General features: G+C 35.2%; 1 protein-coding gene across 1 annotated transcript in view; it reads left to right on the top strand.

The window, feature by feature from the left end:
- NRG2 (neuregulin 2) overlaps window positions 1-21,432 on the top strand; it is a 192,346-nt gene that overhangs the window by 144,324 nt on the left and 26,590 nt on the right. Inside the window, exons 5-7 of the mRNA XM_087961040.1 lie at window positions 3,884-4,004; window positions 11,662-11,720; window positions 16,942-16,965. Of these exons, the coding sequence (XP_087817166.1) occupies window positions 3,884-4,004; window positions 11,662-11,720; window positions 16,942-16,965 (204 nt within the window). The remainder of the gene's footprint in view (window positions 1-3,883; window positions 4,005-11,661; window positions 11,721-16,941; window positions 16,966-21,432) is intronic.

Here is a 21,432-nt window from a genome sequence, read left to right on the forward strand (position 1 = left end):
GCGGCTCTCAATGAAATTGAGTTTAACAGCCCTGGCTTAAATTATTTTAGCTTTTTCTTGGATTTCTATCCTTCATTAGTGTTTTTGCAAGATTTCTAAAACAAAATGTTGTTGTTGTTCTCAAAAGTTCCCTTTATGAAGTGGTTAATTTTGATACTGTAGTTCTAGGCTTGTTAGGAATGCAAGCAGGGTCAATCTGCACAGTTTCTGCTCTTATTCATCCATACTATTTATATATTATTTGAATGTCATATTCATTTTGGGACACATAGGACCAAACAAAATTAGTATTCTAGTATCAATGTTATGCAGCATTCCGGTGAGATTTACCTTATATTAAAATAACAGAGTACATAGTTTCTGCCCTTCCTTCCAGCCCTCATCAAAAGAACAAGGCAGGCAGTACTCTTGGGAAAGTGTGCTGTTTTTTTCTCCCAACAACACATTTGTCTTTCTTTAAGCCTTCCTTTGTATCATCTTCTTTTGCATGGTCTCCACAGTTGAAACTCTTTCTCTCCATTTATATTTAAATAATTCTCTTTAATTTGTCTAACTCTCTTCTTAACATCTGTTATATATTACTGGATATTGTCCTTCAATCTTTGACATTTGTGCTGAAGTTGATTCTTATACCCTTCTTGATTCTGTCATCTTTTTAAGTTTGAAAAACTCTATTTGTTCGACCTCTAAGGAGAAGCCAAACCATAAAGAGTGCCCACTCTTTTTCCCAAGCAGATTTTCTAATGCTGGGACTCTCTGTCCCTCCCTCCCTCTCTCTCCTGTCTCCCTCCCCCCCCGTGTGTGTGTGTGTGTGTGTATGAGAGAGAGACACAGACAGACAGACAGACAGATGATGCCCATAATGATGGCTATCACAGGCCCAGGCCATAACTTTCTTTACTTCTTTTGTTAATAAATTGTGATCACAGTTTAATCTATATGTAAGCAGTACCCAGTTCTTCTACCTCAGAAATCTTCTGAGTTTTCACAATCTGAGCCAATCCCCCTCCCCAATCTTTGGGATAGAAGAAGGTAGTATCTATCCTCCAAAAGTTGCCTCTTTTGCCATTTGTTTCTGTAACAATGCAAGAGAAACAAGCTTCTCATACCCCTGCTATTTTTCTGGCGATTAAAAGGTCAAAATACAAATATCAAAATAATTTTGATAGTACTAACTATTGACTATGTAGTGTAGAAGTGTGGTGATTAAAAGTTTTTACCCATCCACCACCAAATTGGAAGTTGCCATATCTCCTCCCCATAGGCGAGATCAAACAAGATTAAACTTTATTATTTTTTTAAAAAAAGATAAAATATACCCATTTCAACTATTAAAATTTAGACATTCAAAAGGAAATTATAATAATAGAGCTATCCAGATCAGAATAATATAAGAGCCTGCAAATTATTCAACAACAAAAACCCAAGAAAATCTAGCTGTAGACAGACCAAGGGCGTGTTGGTCTGCTACAAATCAAGAAAATGTCAAGTTGTTATCTATCACAAGGAGAACTTTCAAAATACTATAGACTACAAGAAGATTCTAAGGAATAAAAACAGGAACAAAGTTCAAAGTATAGGGGTTGTTTTGTTTCCTCTATAGCATTACTATAAAAAATAGAATTTTTGAATTATATTGACAAACTTCCCTTGAATATTTGACTCCTGGTTCTCTGATGCAGATATTTATTTGAAGGAAAAGTGCTTTCTCTCTTTTTACTAAATCTTTCACATGCTAAAACAAAATGTATAAAACAAAAAGCTAAGAATAGCATAGCATTTACATAGCCAATCATGAACAGATTTCTATATCAAAATGCCTCTTTAACCAGCTCTATCTGAATATAATCTAGCAAAAATATTTTATTATGTTTCTAATCTAAATTTTCTAATCTATTTAATGTTTATGTTTGCAAATAACCTCAGATGATATTATCCTTTTCTTCAAAATTTTAGTTTATTTCTCTGTCAAATATTGACATAATGCAATGGTCAATCATGATTAAATAAGACAATGCTCTTTAAAATGTCTATTATTTTTTCAGTTCATTGTCCTTCTGGAAATGCTGCCCACCATAAATTCTATACAACATGCAATGCATGAGACAGCTTACATTATACGATCCTTTCTGGTTCTGCCATCTACAGCTAAGATGTTCACTTGATGCTATGCCAAGGAATGTCTCAAGTCTGTTAACAGAAATCTCCTTGAATTGCTTTTGGTCTATATGAACTTCTGTTTTCACAAAGACTGATTTGTCAGATCCGTGTATCTGTCATTTCTTCAGTGGAAGAAGAAAAGGGGGGGGAGGCTGATAAAGAAATCCTTTCTTGATGTAACCTGAATATATTTAACCTTATATCGAATTTGTATAACCCATGATACAATGGAGGGAGAAAAGCCAGATGGCCAGAACCTATCACCTCCGAGAGGCACAACCAGGAGATGAGAAGATCATAAAAATTCCACAGTGAGATGTATCCAAGGAATCTCTGGAAAAAGTTCATTCTAAAAAGGGGGTGGGGGAAAATTAGGTATGTCCTGGGAAACTGTGAGAAAGATCATTCCTACAGAAGGGGTGGGGGGGAATTAACATACTGGCTTTTGTTTCTCTAAATACACATCGAGATAAGGGGACGGGTTCGAAACTCCCTTATGTATCCCTGTATGCCTGAGGGACCTCAGACGCTGCTTTGAACTCCTACATGAATTGTCTCATCTCAATAAAGAATTCCTTTTGATACGTTTGGTTCTCAGAAGTTCATTCTTGGTAATTGAATGGGAAAAAGTTCTGTAGCCTGACACATGTCTTCCAAAGCAAATGGTAGTTCTTATGTCATGGTGGCTTGTTTAAAAAACAGCTTTAATCCCATTTGATAACCTCCTTATAGCAGCTCAAGTTGCTATTACAGAATTGTAGTTTGATATGTCTGTGTGAGAGAAGAATAGAACAACAGAATTGGAAGAGACAATTTAGGCATGAGGCCTTTGAAAAGAGTAGGAAGGCATGTTCCATTCTTGCACAATTTTTGGAGGTCCAGAGGCCTTATGAGAGCAAGACCTCCTCCCACACTTCCAGAGGCTTCAGAGGTCACATTAGAGCACACACTACATTATCGTATAGTCTCTGCTGCAGTAGAAAAATAAAACAGGACATGCAGAAAACTAAGCAAGAATAAGGACATGCTGCCATGTCACCAAAAATGACATGGTGTGTCACTTATGACATGTTTGTCATAGGTTCACCATCACCGGTTTAAGCTCTAAAGCAGTAATCCAAATTCAGTCATCCCAGAGTAATGGCTCTCTAGCTTCTGCCTGAACATTTCCAACTATTGGGATGATAGGGCCCATATCAGCTAGTGTTATAAATAGGATTTCCCCCCTAACATTCCTTAGGATTCTGCTGTCCTGTCAACCTGTGTCTGTTATTCCATAACTTGCATGGAAAATTTAGGCAAAGAAAACAGACTTGTCTTTATAACATACTTTCAATTACATCATATTTTCTCAAGGTTAAGCATTCCTATGTCCTTCAAATGTTGTTGTAGGCCATAGTCCATCTCTGAAATCTTCTTGGGGGGAAAATGGTGAGTGTTCTTGAAATAGTGCCTTGATTATTTTGGGTAATATGTCAGTACCAAAGATACGTCAGGTTTTCAATCCAATTTTATGTAGCTGATTCTTTTTTTTTAGAAAACACTGGAGTTTTATTTGTTTCCATTTGTATTGTATAATTTATTACACATCTTACACTTGTAAGATGGCCTAAAATTGTTGAAGCACAAAATATAAATTCCTACATTAATCAAAGTAAATAAATGAAATGTAGCATACTTAAGAAATCAAAAGGTAAAATAATGCATCTCCGTTTCTTCACAGTAACCACAACTCTGTCTTCTGGGCCTGGACATACTAGACAATGCAATGAAACAGTGAAATCCTATTGTGTGAATGGTGGAGTGTGCTATTATATTGAAGGCATAAATCAGCTGTCATGCAGGTAAGAGAAAATGTTTATTTTCTCCAATTCAAAGGTATCTTTGCAGTTCAATAGAATAAATGTTATATGCAAAAGGACAATGTTGCATTGGTGGGTATTTGGCAATAAAATTAATTAAGAAGAGGAGATGCTGGCTGTAATGACATGGCTACTGTTTTTATTACTTTCAGCTTTGTTTAAATCAATGCTATAGGAAGTTTCTTTCTCAATCCATTTGTTTTGGATCATTAAAAACAATGCCCCACTTTCTCCCCCATCTCCATATTCTTTCTCCAACTCAAGGGTGGCCTTTCCTCTACAACCTAGCTACCTGCAATAGCATCATCTTTCCAACAAAAATGTTTTGTATTTGATTATTCATAGACCAATCCCATTCCATAGTTCAGCCCAAATTTCTGGACTGTAAAATTTGGATGGGCACTAGATGGAAGCAGAGAGATACTGTACAGAAAGTCCTCACTCTTTTCTGCCATCCTTTGGCAAGCTATATTTTTGCAGTCCAAATTTGGTAGCCCAGTCACTGTCATAATCAAAATAGCACAACAAAGTATCAGCAAAAGACATTGGTTTCTTTTATTTCTACTTTTATTTATCTATAATTAACATTAGTAATTAGGAAATAAAATGAGGGAAATAAGAAATAAGAAACAATAATTCCAGGTTTTATGGGGGAAAGAATGAAACACTTTCACCTCTAAATTTCTGCTTAGAAATGCATCTAATGTAGTTGAAAACAATAACTAAAGGCAGTAACTGAAAGCTGGCATTTCTTGAGGCTTCCCATAAGATAAGTATTTGAAAAGTAGGTGTACAAATAGGATTCAAGATACACTTTGGTGCAATTTTCTGTTGCTGAGGGTTCTAACAGCAGTTATGGCTGGTGTTCCTAGTTTGTTTTCTAGAAATCTGGTTGAGTAAAAATCTATAGAGAGTGATGTTGAGATCCTCTGTAAGTCTTTCCAGGGGTAGAACAAAAATTTTATTTCCAAGTGGGCTTGAATAAAGTTGCATAGTGAATCATTATATTTTTTCTGGCTGGTCATTTTATCAGGATATTTGTCTTCTGGTTGATAGCAATAGCACTTAAAATTATATACTGTTTCACAGTGCTTTACAGCTCTCTCTAAGTGGTTTACAAGTCAGGATATTGCCCCCAACAATCTTATATACCTCTTTTACTAAGATTATTGCCAAACTCACAGTGCATTTTGGATCAGACCATTGTAAAGGATAATGCTATCCTCTTTCACTTTCTTTAAATTGAGTTAGAATAAGAAAAAAATTAATATATAAATAAAAAGCCTGTTTTAAACCAATGAATGGAAATTCTTTTCTGCAACCTTGCCATACATTTTCAAATTATTTTTTCTCTGCCTCATTATATCATTTTGTCAAAATGTCCAACTTTACTTCTTTTTATTTTCTTACCCCTCACAATTAATTGATGTGCCCAATTATTGCAAATCTGTCTAGAAAGCTAATATTATTCACAAAATTAGTATTTTCAACAACTTTTTAATGGCAATATTAGTAAATTGGTTAGTTCTTATGCTTCTTTGAAATGCTAAAAATCATGGTGCAAATTAAGAAATGACTTTCTATGGTCAACCAGTTTTTAAAGGTTTCTTGAATGTGATTTCATATTAAATATTTTTTTAATGATGTTTCTGTATGGGAGAAGATGGACTTGATATAGTTTAAAGTAAGTGGAAAGATTATTTGATATATATTGATAGGAGAAATTATGATATTAAAAATGTCCTCAAATACTCTAAAATGAGAGATGCAAAAGATTAACCAAGAACAGGTTTCCAAATTGTTTGATAATAATGTCCTGCCCAAAAATGTATTGTAAAGGATTGTTAATGCTTTCTGAGGAGCCGGTGGAGTTCTGATCTGCCATTATGACATGAAATTCATTCAGCTCAAAGGAATTAAACAAAAAGAATCAAGGCAAAGATCTAACTAGGCCATAGGTAGAGGACAGATAGCCTCTTAGTTACATTTAAATGTAACCATTGAAAATTGCATTTGAAAAAATATTTAATGTTGTGTAGTCACTCTTGATTGATATGTTTGACTGATGCCATAGTTATTGTTCTTCCCCTCAATTGATCATTAACTTGGAGTGTAATACTGAGAAATCATCAATTTACTACCGGTATATGATTTATAATTAGTTAGGACATATCATTAATTAATCCAGGATAGATCGCACTGATGGGCGACTCGTGGCAGCTTACAACACTGTAAAAAAAAAGAACAAAACATTAAAATATTAAATATTAAAATAAACAGTGTAAATAAATTAAAGATCATTATTATAGGAAATAATGTCATAGGAGGATGAGTAGAAATGGAATAGAACTAAACAGAACTATTTTTCTAGAACATTTTTTTCACAAGCTATTATCCTCACTTTCCAGAACCACTAATTTAGTAGAATCTTACAGCAGGTAAACTTGACGTTCAGCTTTAATGATTTTCAAGTAACTCCTCCTCCTGTTTAATCTGCTGGACTTTTTGCAGAAAACTGATTTACTCCTGCAATTTTAGACTGAATTTCTTCTCATAATCTGATGATATTATTAATTTACCCAGTTGTTTAGGTAGCTCCATAGAATTTGAGTGGTTTTGTCATTCACACTCTGTACTGGAGTAGAACGATCTCCCTGAAATGAAGGAAAGGCTTCCAAATTGAGCCTTGAAGCAAGTTATATGTGGAAATATGAAATAGTTTAATGGAAGTGCGAAGATGTGCTTGAAAGTAATTTGTTGAGTGTTTATAATTCATTATTAACAATACTAATTTATTTTGATTGATAGAGTTGGGTCAAAGAATGCTTGATCCTATTTTTGGTACACCCATTTAATTTTATTTTTCTTGTCTTCTCTACTTTTATAGTTGTATTATAAATGTATTACTTTATGTCAGCAGGGAATTTTTAGAGCAGCAGAAGGTGTACATCTATTTTGTTGAGTCTGAGATTGTTTTTGAGAGAAATTGTTTTTCTGTTCACTTGCATATTTATAATAAGTTGTTATGAAAAATTCCAGCATTCTCTTCCATAAAGAAAGCTAAGTACGTAATCTTCCGAATTTCTAACCTCCTGCCACAAGAAAGAAAGGACATTTGGAACACCACAAATATAATATCTGCGTATATTTTAAAAAAATAATATTGTTTTATTCATTGCTTTCAGTGAAATTTATGAAAGACATAAAATTTGGTTGGTTTTGTAATACAAATGTGTTCCATTATCTATTCAATTAACTGTTTTGTTTTGATTCTGGAGTCTGCCAAAGGAATCAATATAGGTCTCATTATCCATCTCTGAAATTCAGAGCAAAATTTGCTTGACATGGAACATGCACTGTGGCTTATGGGTAGGTTTGTCTGTGAGGATTTGCTTTGGTTTCATATCATTCTGCCATGTGAGTTTTCACAGGTCAGCAGAGAATGCCTTAGAGTCGAAAGAAAAGGAACCAACAGAGACTCAAATGAAGTTGTCAATGAGTTTTCTTTTGATGTATTTTCTTTTGAAAATACTCCAAAGAAATACTATATTATTTATATACAATAATTTATATACTTAAGTACTTAAAAATATTTAGTCGGTGAAATGTTTTTATATATCCCCACTGTCATGGATTTTTTTTAAAAAAAGAGACATTTTAAATGGATTTGAACATTGCCTCCAAAGAATACATAGGATTGCATACCTATATATTGTGTGAATTGGGGTAGATTTGTACAAACACTTCCAGAATTGTGAACTACTTTCTGTAACTAGCTACTTCAAAAACCTTGAAATCTTCCCTAGATTTTTGTGTTTGGCTTATTATATTGACATTTCCTTTGTCAGTATAAATTTCCCTATTCTATCCCATCCTACTCTTTTGGTTTCTAGAATTTCCTTTCCCTTTCTTTATTAAAATACAAGTTAAATGTCACCCCTTGGACTATTAGAATTATTTTGCATTTGATATAGTATCAGATATTCTATAATTATATTTCTGGCCTTTTCTCCTGTTTAGCAAATTGCTTCATATTTATCCCATTGATACAAATTCAACATGTTCCAATAATCTCAGCCCATAGTTATACAAGCCTATGCCAGAAACAGAGGGAAACATTCATGCTTTACTAAAAAAAAGGAAAGAAAGAAAAAGAGATTGATGTTTTTGCCCCAAAATGCTTGCTGTAATAGGGATTGGGGTTGTGTTGGAGAAAAAGAAGAAACACAAAGGAAAGAAAGAAAAGAAATATGAGCAAACATGCTAACCTATAATTTAAGATTTAAAAATGGTAGCTATTGAGAATAAATGGGAAAGAAGCATGTTTTTGAATTTATTATGATGGTTCTTCAAGATCACAAAATAATTGATTATTGTGCCTGCCAAGTGAACTGTTCTGATTTTTGAACTATCAGTAGCACCATCTACATGTTCTTACAGGTCTTCAAAAGTGGAGAATAATGGGTAGTTTTAAGATACTGCCCGATTCATGAACAACTGAGTTTTTGCTTGTCGTTTATCACATGCTCTAGCAATTGTTTTCTGTAAGGATTCAAAATATGAACTTTCAAAATGAAGCTCTTGAAAATTATTGTTGTTGTTGCTTTTGTTATTTTTTTATTTTTATATTGCTCTTCCCTCTGAAGGAAAACAGTTCAATAATACCTTTTAAAATGTGCTTGAGACTGGCTAAAATTGAATATACTGTATTGCACCATTCCCCTTCTTGTTTTTATGCTAATCTTTAATCAGAACAAGAAAGATAGATCCATTTGGCCAGACCCATATTTTGCTTTTTTTCTTCAAGTGAAAGCATTTCGCCACTATTATTAATGAATTAAATTATTGGAAAAATGTATGCAAATAAAAAAGAGTATATTGCTGTTTGCTAGTTTGTATTTTGCTCAATTTCTTTAGCATACGTAAAATAGAGGATGGATCTGTTATTTTATATAAATCTGAATAATAACCTTCCAAAAGCTACTTTAAAAAGCAAATGGCAATGATACCTTGGGCCTCATTGGTGTCACAATATTTTTGATGGAATGTTTGTCTTGCAGCATTGTCTTCCTGAGAATTTGTGGGAAAGGTGTTCACAGGAGAAATTTTAATTTGGTTGATCCAAAACCTAAGATACCTGTTGCTAAAGTTTGGTTCTGTCATGTCTGGAATGGATGTAATACAATCATAAACTTGAATGAAACAATCTGTAGTGTAGTTTCCTGAAATATTTGTGAAGCATATAGAAGAAATGAAGGAATAGTTTTTCATTAAAATTTGTTGCATTCATTTGGTAGAAAATAATATCAGATTGAAAGTGATTTAAATCCTGTTTCAAAATATAGCTTATGAAGTCACCCATTCTTCCCCCAGCAGTTATTCCTGATATACAAGAATATATGTATAAAGTTTTTCAACTTGCCCAGAAAATGCATTTCAACATGTTACAAAGCCAAAAGTATAATCCTATGAATGATTACCAAGACATAAACTATAACTCCAAAATGGACCTTGTCTTTGATAAGAATGTCAAAGTCTTAAGAGATGTCTTCTGAAAAATGTATGGTACTTCAGTTTTTAGAAAAACAACTTTTCTTGTTCATTCACTTTTAACCTAGCCACTTCTACAACTATTTATTTGTGATTTTGGTTGGTTATTTGGTTGGTTGGTCAGATACAGTTAGTTTTATGAACATTTTAAATTGAATTCTACACTTCTGTCAGTATCAACAACAAGCCAATTCAATCCTAAATTGCATTAACAGAGGGATACAATCAAGATCAAGCGAGGTACTAATACCACTCTATAAAGCCTTAGTAAGACCACACCTAGAGCACTGCATCCAGTTTTGATCACCACACTATAAAAAAGATGTTGAGACTCTAGAAAAAGTGCAGAGAAGAGCAACCAGGATGATGAGGGGATTGGAGACTAAAACATATGAAGAATGATTACAGGAACTGGGCTTGGCTGGTCTTGTGAAGAGAAGGACCAGGAGAAATATGATAGCAGTCTTCCAATATTTCAGGGGCTGCCACAGAGAGGAAGGGGTCAGCACCTGCAGGCCAGACAAGGAATAATGGATGGAAACTGAACAAGGAGAGATTTAATCTGGAAATAAGGAGAAATTTTCTGACAGTGAGAACAATCAACCATTATAGATTAACAGAGTTGGAAGGGACCTTGTTGGTCATCTAGTCCAACCCCCCGCCCAAGCAGGAGACCCTACACCATTTCTGACAAATGGCAGTCCAATCTCTTCTTGAAAGTCTCAAGTGATGAAGCTCCCACAACTTCCGAGGGCAAGCTGTTCCATTGATTGATTGTTCTCACTGTCAGAAAGTTTATCTTTGTTTCCAAGTTAAATCTCTTCTTGTTCAGTTTCCATCCATTATTCCTTGTCTGGCCTACAACCAATGGAACAGCTGGCCTTCGGAAGTTGTGGGCATTCATCACTTGAGACTTTCAAGAAGAGATTGGACTGCCATTTGTCAGAAATGGTGTAGAGTTTCCTGCTTGGGTGGGTGGGGGGTTGGACTAGATGACCTACAAGGTGCCTTCCAACTCTGTTAATCTGTACATGTAACATTAGAGAGCTAAGCTAATTTATTTCTGGCTCAGCTTAAGGTAGCTGAAATTGCTAGAAATTTAGCAATACACCCACCCACCCATTTTTAATATGCTGTGATTCTAAGTTAGCAGAAATGATAAGATAATAACTAGTTTGAAGATAATCACAGATCACCTTCAAACTACTTATAAGGATTTGAGAAATGAAAATGGTGGTGGTGTGGAAGTCCTCTGTGTCACTGATAGCCTCACATATTTCCATCTGTCGATAATGTACTTTGCTTGGTCAGTTGATTATATCAATATGAAATCCAGCTTTAAACAATGTGAACAGAAAACTGGCAGTTCCAAGAGTGCATTGCAGATGACTTCAATTTAAAAAATGGAAATAGCATTGAACACTATCTCATGTTCCACTATTTCCTTTCTGGAAATCAGGTTCATTTTAATCCTAGTCTTGAGAGAGTGGCAATTTTCTCAAGTCATACAGCTGAAACAGATTCTGCAAATTGTGGGTGCTTATAAGGTTATAAACTCAGAAATCATGGAAAGAATAATTGCAGATGGAAAGACGTAGGGAAATCAGCAAAGATTAAGATGTTTGACATGAGAAGCTTAAAATAAAAAAAACAGAAATCATCACTGTGCACTTTTATTTCTAACCATATAGCCTCTAGGATGATGCCAGCCTTGTTCTGTGATTTGTCCCCTTTTCCTCCTCCAGATGTCCAAATGGATTCTTCGGACAGAGATGTTTGGAGAAACTGCCTTTGCGATTGTACATGCCAGATCCTAAGCAAAGTATGTTTGAAGACAAAAATTATACCATCATACTACTTAAAAACCTCCTGGGTACAACACTGGATTTAGAGTTGCATAGTGAGGGTGTTCCTTTCAGTTAATATCTTAATTAAGGTTTAGGGAACACAGGTAAGGGACCAGCCAAAAACACACACCAGGAGAAATCTTAAAAGGGAACTCAGTTGGCATCAGAAAGGACCTCATTTCAGTCTGTTTGGATATCATGCTATCCTGTTTCTCTCTTTCTGGTTTTCTTTCTTTCGTTAGGTGTCCGAATGAATTCACAGGGGACCAGTGTCAGAACTTCGCAATGGCCAGCTTTTCCAGTATGTCTCTTTCCACTTCTCTCTTTCACTAATTGGTCTTAGCTGTATGATATTTTTAAAGCAAAATTTTAATGATTTGGAGTCTTCATTCTTCTGCTGTGTAGCTAAGGAGTTATTAAATTCAATTCTACTCTGAACATTATCATAGAGATGTATAGTCCAGGCATAATAAAAGACTGGACCAAGTTTAAAGTAAAGTGGCTTAAATTCTCCTAGATAGCTCAGGGGATTTTGGATGAAGAACACAGGTAGGGCCAACCTTGTACTAATCCACCTCATATGCTAGACCTGGAGGCACCTTAGAGTAATCTCAAATATAGATATCCTTATATGGAAGCTTTCTTTACGATTGCACAGAAACATATTGAATCAGATTGTTTGTGATATTAGCTTTTTCAGAAGGACAATTCATTATGAAACAAAGGGGTTTGTGTTTGTTCAGAAGACTTGGCTTATGGTTCAAATGTATGGCTTGTTCTTACAAAAATGTAGAGAAAATGAACCTTCCAATTCTCCACCACCAGAATTTCTTCAGTGGCTTGCACTCTAACTCAACTTCAGTTTCAGACTATTGTCTTTACAGAGTAGAGTGAAGATTAGGTTGAAGCATAGTGAATGTCACTGCTGCAGTGTTAAATTAAGCGCTGACTAACAGAATTTTATGTACAGATTTGCAAGATTTAGTCTAAGTAATTTCATGCCACCTGGAGAGATTTGGGGATCTTCTGTATCATCACCTCTATTGTTTACACATTTCTATCAAATTATTAAATATCAGGGAAGTTCCTAAGACATTTGTCCCCCCACATACTCTATTTTCAATTTAACATTTTTTTCCAATTTCATCAAATATAATTAAATCTGAATCCCTTTGTATAAATGCCAAACAAATTGTTATGAGAATCATGATATATGAAATCCCATTCTGTACAAATATGATTAATTACTTGATAAATATAACAGTTTGCAATAGTCACAAAAATAATAGTGTTGCCTTCCAAGCCAGGAAGATTTAGAAAAATCATTATTCTAATTTCATTTAAATGTTCTGCAGAGTATTAGTTGCTCTTGTAGCTATCTTAAAATAAATATTGTGAGAACCTGAGATCTCAGTACAACTTTTATCTTCTAGTGCCCTCTTGTGAATAAGGAAGCCTGTGAAGCAATATCTTCCAAGAGCAACTACAATACAGCATCCCTGATGTGTCCTCCAGCCTCATGAGAGAAAATATATAGTGATTTAGAGATGCTGTTTCTAATATTACCCAAATCATATAACTATAATACAATCTAATGGGCTATCTGTATTCATGTTGGAAGCACCTCCAAAGCTAACCAACTAAAGTGCTTCTGGATTGAAAGGATTTGCCAGTAACAACACTTTTGCCCAGGGGATGCCTGGTTGCCAAATGTAGTACAATCTTCAGGCAGGCTCCCTTCATGTCCCCCAACTCAGTGGTATAATATATGTGGTTATGTCCAGAAATTTTAAATAGTGCTGTTAATCAATAAAATTAGTAGGAATTGACACTTTAAATAACAAAAATGTTTTTAAAAAACAGAATCAGCAGCACTGATTTCATTCTTACAACTGTTATGATTGCTGGATTTTACTCTGCCCAGAATGAATCTCTTGGACCGTGAGTTGGGCAACATATAATATGACATACAGCAATTAAAAGCCAAAATTTAAAATCCCAACCGTCCTCCCTCACCCCATCATTGACAAATACAAACAAGGCACTTGATCAACGCCATAATTATAGATCAAATTCATATAGATGGAACCATATGAAACGAATGGAAACTAATCAAGAAGAAATCCAACCTAAAACATTTCCTGACAATGAGAACAATTACTGGTAATTAGTGGAACGGCTTGCCTTCAGAAGTTATGGGTGCTCCAACACTGGAGGTTTTTAAGAGATTGGACGGACAACCATTTGTCTGAAATGGTATAAGGTGTCCTGCTTGAGCAGAGGGTTGGACCAGAAAATCTCCAAGATCCCTTCCAACTCTGTTACTCTGTTATATCAAGGCAGGGTCCCCAAGCCCACTGACAGAAGCATGTCTACAGGGCACTTTGGAATAGTAAAGTTCCTTTGCAGTGAGACTCATAAAGCAAGCTTCACATACTGTTTTCAACCGAAGAGTCCAATCAATGTCCATCCACTGTTGATCATCAGTGGAGGTTTTCACATTATCCAGTCTTAGAAATTTCCCTTGGACATACTAATAACAATCTCTCCAAAATATGTATGCAATAAAAGGATAATTGGGTATCTATCAACTGCGGGGGGAACCAAATAGGAGAATGAAATACTTTTTTATCAAACGGGGGGGTGGCTGCACAAAGAATTTCTGAATATTGTACACTATGTTGAAGATGGAATGTTACATTTTTCTCTGTATAAATTGCTGTGGAATTTTTAAAAATGTAGTGCTTGGGATAACTGCTCTTTGAAAACTGACATCCAGCAGGTAATTCTCCTATAAAGAGCAGAAAATTAGAACTAGATCTAAAAATTAATAAGGAAGGTAAATTTTAATTGCCACATGCTATTTGAGTCTATATAATCTGTTTACTGTACACATGATTTAAAAGCTAAGGAAACTTTCCTAACATACAATTTCCAAAATTTCTGATATATGAATAAATTTATAAACAATTTAATCTTATTTTGGAAAAAAACAGAGGGATCTTTATACTTTGAAATAAAATGAATTAGATAGATTCTTGATAGGAAAGAATAGCACAATTTATCTTCATTATGGCTGTCCATCCCAGTGAGGCTTGCATAAGTTGTATTACTATTACCAATTGCATTTATCCAGTGGTTCACAAAATGTACTAAGCAGCAGTGCGGCTATTGTTAGTATCAGAAGAGGGTATTGTAAAGTTTTTTATTTTCCCAAATAAAAAAACAAACAAATGGAACTAGCAGAGATCTGAAAAGAAATGTAGCAGATATCTTTTGAGGAAGTGAAACAACTACACATTATAACTGAAATTACAATATGGTTTTAAAATGTCATTATACTATGAAAGAAAAATTCATAAAAATAACACAAAATGACAAAATGATTATTTGAACGGTTCCTATTTCTTTTTTCTCACACACATACAACATATACTACACAAACATAAATGACAGCATTCCTTCTCTCTCAATCTCTCCTACACCTCTTTCCCCTTTTGTTTCACTAACTTCAAGGTAGAAGTATTATGTAGACTCCAAAGCTGCTCTCTTCTTTGTGATCTTTTAATTAGCCCTTTCAAAGAGATTTGTTTTGGGGAACTGAGCATTGGGTTGGGTAATCTAGAATTTATAATTTTCCTTTATCTCTTTGGTATTTGTAGGCTGAGGCATTTATGCAATCATTTTAACTGAGATATGTTCTAATTAAATATTATAAGCTTAAATGTTGTATCTACGAATTCCTATTTATTTATTTAAATTTATTATGTCCACCCACAAGATTCTGAGCCAAATATACAATTAAAATTTAAAAAAGAACTAAGATATGGCAGCCTGGATTGAAAACAGTCCCGCCAATAAAACAACAGAGACTGTCCCCAGCCTGGGAAATGAGCCAGGCCTTGGGGGCTTTCCAGAACCCCAAAAGAATGGGTGCTGTCCCTATCTCTGAGGCCATGGTCTTTTGGAGAATGGGGCAAAGAAGGCGTGCTTTCTTGCTCTAATCAGAACACTTTCAATTGATGATTCCTGGAGGATACACACACTGCCCAAATGTAGTGGGCGGGGAGAACCAATGAGAGATAGGTAGTTCCTCAGATAACCATGAAGGGCTTTATAGGTAATAACCAGCACCTTGAACTGTACCTGAAAGCCAATTGGCAACCAGGTCAGTTTGCAACACAGCTGTAACATGGGCATAAAGAAGAGTGACCGTTATTGCTTGTACCACTGCATTTTGAACAGCTCGTAGCTTCATGAGGGTCTTCAAGAGGAGCCTCACATAGACTATATTGCAATATCCTGTCATGAAGTGATTAGGGCATAGATGACCTTCTTAAGGGCCTTCCAGTCAAGGAAAGGGTGCAAGTGGTGCGGAAGATGAATCTGCGCAGATCTACCATTTGCTCATTGACAGTAGTTGCTGACCCAAGAAAACCTCCAAGAGGCAACCTCATCCAAGATCAATAGCTGAAATGTTCCCTGTTAAGGGGTGCCAAGCAGCCACAGCCATTCAGTTGTATCAGAATTGTCAAAGGCTGATCCTCCCCATCAGGACTTGAACTTTAACACATTGGGGTCAGTACATTGAAAACTTCACCCCTGCAGTCTGGGGTGTAATGTTGCCTATCTGCTGGATCCCAAATGACAGATGAACTTACCTAATGGTTTCATATAGATTTTAGAGCTGCTTCTAATTCAGGGAGAATATTAATGATCTCTTTTTAAGACCAACTATGTCTCACTGACTTTGAGACAATTTATCTTCAAGTAAATACGTTTAAAATCTGATTGAAAAAATATTTTTCATAACATCCAATTTCTTATAATTTTGGCTTCAAAATAATAATGGGATTATTGTTGTTTTAAATGCTTTTATTTGTAATGCTGGTCTATGACCGTAATAGAAATTGATTGATTTGGCTTCAAATTAGTTTAAGTTATATTATTATTTCTGCATGTCACAGAAATTATTTGCAAGAATAATAAAGCTCTGCACTGCTTTAAAAATGTTTCAGAATAAATATGCAAGCACAGTATCTCTATGCTGAATCAGCTTTACTTTTTTTAGGCTCAAGGGCAAGCCTGAAAAAAGGATGCTGCAACTTTAAGAATCCTATTAAGGAGTGGACTATTAAAACAGCTATTTTCAAGGTTACATAGAAACCTTAAAAAGTTGGGCTGCCTATGTAAATAGCCAAGAGTTTCTGTGCTCATACACAATCTGAGGTATTTATTCTGAATCCCTTTTGAAGGTGCATAGACTCAAAGAATACTTAACAAGAAAGAAATTTTACTGTAGAAAGATTCTTGACCTGTGTGTGTGCATCTGTGCTATTTTTGTTCTTTTGCTAACAATATTGTTTTCTTTTGATACTGCCCCCTGGTTGTTGATAAGCCAAAAGCAAGCTATTCTAAATAGTTTTTAATAAATTCTATGCTTGATGTTTCTTTTAACATTGGAAAACTTCTCTTACAATTATATTTATCTTCTCTTTTTCTTCTTTTTTCTGTATTGGCAGAGCATCTTGGATTAGAGTTAAAGGGTATGAAACAAACCATTCATTTGTTAAACAGACACCACAGTTCTTCACATTATGTTTTTACAGTTTTTGTAGGGTGACCAAGAATATCAGCTCTTCATCTCTTATTTTGGCCCAGTTTGGGGAAAAATCATATATATGCATATGCATATGTATATGCATGTGCATATACAGTATACATATGCAGTCAAAAGCCAGTTTATCTATATTAATATGAATATAGATAACTCTGCCTGGGTGCACTGCAGCACTTTTCTGTGGGGTTCAGTGAGACTAGAAGTAAAGTGCTGGCTCAGTAGCACTTCTGTGCTGTTTTAGTCTGTGCTTTTTGGAGATTAAAAAAATTACCTAGGTCAGTTTGGAAAATCACAGACATGTATAGGAGTAATAGTGTATACAAATCCTAGTAAATGACAGATTTGTACTAAAAAAAAGTTATAGCAATTCTACAAAACCAACCAAAGTCAAATTTAAAACCATTCCTTCTCATCTCATTTAATTTCATGCTGATTTGGGTGTATTTCTTTTAAAAAGATTGACCCAGCCGCAAAACAATATTGCAGCATCCCCCTTTGGATCAGCAGAATGTGTATTGCTCCAATTTGCTTCTTCCTCCAAAAGATTTTATATTAGTAAAAGGGGAAATTGCAGTACCTCCATTTTATATACCCTCAATGTTTTCTCTTTAGACCGAATGAGGGCAAGACTGCAAGAGAAGGGCAGTAGAAATAGCAAGTACTTTAAGATGTACAAGTTAAATCTTTGATTTCCAAGCACATAGACTTCTACATGAAGAAACATGAAGAATATTCCCAACTCCAATGCAGTAATATAATCCAACAGTGCACAACTTCAGGCTTCTATAGGAATGTTCATAAAAGAGCACTTATGCCTTCAATGTGTGTGAATGGAAAAAAAGCCAAAAACCATACATGCCCTGGCTACATTAATGAGGGGGAATTGCTTGTATTTGAATCTCAGTGATAACTGTTCCAATGGGGTAGGAAAATGCTACCTATGAACCCCTGTGCATAATGTGAAATACTTTCTCAGTCGTGCAGAATGCATGATTGCCAGGTGCAACACATTGCCCTGCAGAGCAAGTAGTTAGAGAAAAAAGGGCAGCCTAAAGGGTCCCACCTGATCCCCCTCATAGGCTTTCTTCCAGGAGTAGTAACACTGCCACTTGATGACCAATCACTGTGAATGGTGCTCTCATTGGTCTCCAAAGTGACCCACATCAAACTATTAGAAAACATAGCCTCCCACAGCTCCTGTTTTATTGGTAGATCCAATGCCCGGAATGGCTACTTCATTGCACCAAGTTAGGGGAAGACACATTGTCAGTGAATTAATTTTAAGTCACTTTTCATGTATTCATCGAATGCATGTTTTATTCATTTGTCCTTTTTCCTATTCCGTATAATTCCATGCCACTGGAATTACTATCTTTAAAAAACAAAATCTGGTGGAAATTCGCAGCATAGGGAGGCACCGATTCTGGTCTAAATATCTTACTCCTTTCTAACTGAAAATTGAAGTTCACAGTTTCCTAATTAAAAATTATTAGTTTCAAGAGGAAACCAATGCCTTTACACAAATTAACAGCTAAATGCACACACATATAACAAAGCTTGTTTATGTTCAGGAATCATTCTTAGGAATAGCACAGTACTGCCTTTCTTAGCCCCTGGGCTTTTCTGTTTTTCCATATGAAGGTGAGTTACAGTTGTTTATCATTGATGCTGGGTCAGCCACTTTCATTCTCACCTATTAAAATTTATCTGTTCCTTCTGCCAGTGGGCATCATTCTTGCACCTCTGAATGGCTGAGTTCAGCAAGGTGATTTCCAGACATTTGAGATTTGGAAGGAGAGCATTAGGGAGGAAAGGCAGTGGTTTGACTCCCAGAAGCTTCCACTTGCCCAACTAGTGGATGGGTAGGAGAGAGGAAGAGAAAGTCAATAGTGCCCTCTCCTACCAAAATGTGTACGATGATGGTTCTGATGGAATCATCCTGATTCTTACAGGAAAGTTGCTACAGCATTTAGTAGTGCTAATTCCAAACTGACCTATGAGAATATAATATTTTTCATGCATTGTCTTCATGTTCTTTGTGATGGAAACCATTTTTCCACTTCCATTTATTTTTGTTCCTAGGAATGCTAGTTTCCTATTTTATTTGCTGTATGACAAAAAATTTACACATTAAAGAATAATTGTGCCAGTAGCAGCTTGTGTATCAGATTTATGCTACCACACTTGCCATGCTTATCTAGGAATATGTCTCACTGAATTCAGTGAGATCTGTTTTTAATAGATAAATTTGACCGGAAATTATAAAACCTTCCCAGGAGCAAATTTTGAATAAATGAAAAGCATAATGTGGAAAGTGGCCTTGAATTGACATTACTATTGATTCAAAAACATTCTAACTTGCTATTTTGAATTGAGGATTTTTGACATCCATTCCTGACTTACGTTTTGTTTTGCTTTATTTAAAAATCTCTTTCTTTCTAGGCTGATCGTTGTGCCAATAAACCTATTTTGCCATGCTGTCTCTTCTTTTTTTCATACGTTCTGCCAGCCATGTATTTCCTGTGATGCTCGTGAATGACACTATGTCACATGTGCTGGTTTGCACTTAATATTTTATCATAGAATGATAATTTGTGATATGCATTCAAAAATACCACAGATATATCACATGAACAATTGTATTATCCCAATGTCTTATAATTAAGTAAATTTTGATTTGCATTGTCTTGTGTTCTTTTGTAATTCTTCTGTAAGGTTCATATAAAGGTTTATATAAATATATATGTATAGTATTATTTACTTATTGCAAAGCAAAGTGATAAATTTCTTTCCATCTAAGCAATATATTTTGTTGTATGAAAGTATCACAATTATATACTGACAGAATCATCAGTAATGAGATTTAATTGTGAATCTTGGTTGGAAATGGTTGAATATTGAAATGTTTTGCAGTTCTCAAATGGAAGTTTGATCAGTCCAAGTAACTCTGCTATGATAAATGACCAGGAGAATCATAGCACAGTTTGGCAGCTGTTTTTGAAATGAAGTTTTCCCACTTTGAAAAATAAAAAATTAGAAATCATGGCGAAGATGGATAACTAATGCACATTGCAACTGAAATGAGGCAGATAGATTTCAAAACAGAAATAAGAAAGATAGGAGTATTGAGGGCTTTTCAGTTTCATTGAAAAGCAGAACAAACTATTTTCTGAACTTGAAGACTAGATTTGTAATTTCTTAATGCACTCACATTTCAAGAGTTGAAATCCATACCCAGTAATTTTGACCATTGAAATATAAACATGTTGAGGCTTCTGTGATTGAAATGTAGCACAATTGTTTCCAGGTACTTTCTTATCAGAGGTTAAAAGCAACTGTTCCTTTAATAGAGTTTGAAATGGGGCCTCTGGGTGCTCTTTTGAGCTGGTATAGATCAGAGACATATGATCTGATCGGTTTTTGTTTGTTTGCTTCAGAAGGTGAAGCTTTTCAGGATCTGGGTGCAGCAGGGGAACTATTTTTTCTTACTCTACATTTTTATTTATTGTCTTAATCCCAATCCTATGTTCTTTACATATAACATAGTTATAACCCTTATGAAGGAGTACAGGAACTTTAGGTTGTTCAGCTGATCTTAAGAAAAAAAATGATTCAGGATTAATGATTGAACCAAAGAGGCAATATTCAACCCTGTATTCCTTGAGTGATTCCTTCATGTACTGCACAATAAGGTGCCTCATTCTGAGACACACAAAAAAGGAGGTAGCTTAGTGGAAGATTAACCAAGAATCTATTAGTCTAGACCAGGGCTTCTCAACCATTTTTTTCTCGTGACCTTCTGAGATTCATATACTCCTGGGTAACTGCATCATAAATCACTGTTAGTTGGAAATATGGCATGGGCCTATGACCCATGTTCAGAAGCACTATTTAGGGAGGGAAGGGCACTAGAAATACAAGAACATATATTATGACTGGATCTATAAGAACTTTCTTTATAAAAGAAAACACAGAAAGAGATAGATGATTCCAGACAGAGCACCTTTGATAGAGAAGTTAGAGGATGCTACATATCTGGTAAGATTGGCTATCCCGTCAGGGACAAAAGACCCAACCTCTCAGAGGCCCCATCTCATCCACCTTATAACAACCCAGAGAAAAGGAGATGGTATTTGCTACAGAGATGAATTGAAGGAAGACGACCAGTTTCAGAGAATATGATAGCAGGGTAACTTGGAATGTCCATACTTAGTGAATGGGACCTCTAATGTGAATGAACAGAGTCTTATAAGAGTGGTATCACTTTGAAACACAAGTCCCCAAACTCGCAACGTTCAGGGATGCTCCAAAAGTATAATATGGATGATGGTATCAAATGGAACTGAGAAGTTGAAAAGAACTGGTGATGGTACACTTTCAAATTAACATCATC

The sequence above is a fragment of the Notechis scutatus genome, chromosome 3 (assembly GCF_049901735.1).
Source record: "Notechis scutatus isolate UNSWTSFEM ecotype Mainland chromosome 3, rNotScu1.2, whole genome shotgun sequence".
NCBI classification, from domain to species: Eukaryota; Metazoa; Chordata; class Lepidosauria; order Squamata; family Elapidae; genus Notechis; species Notechis scutatus.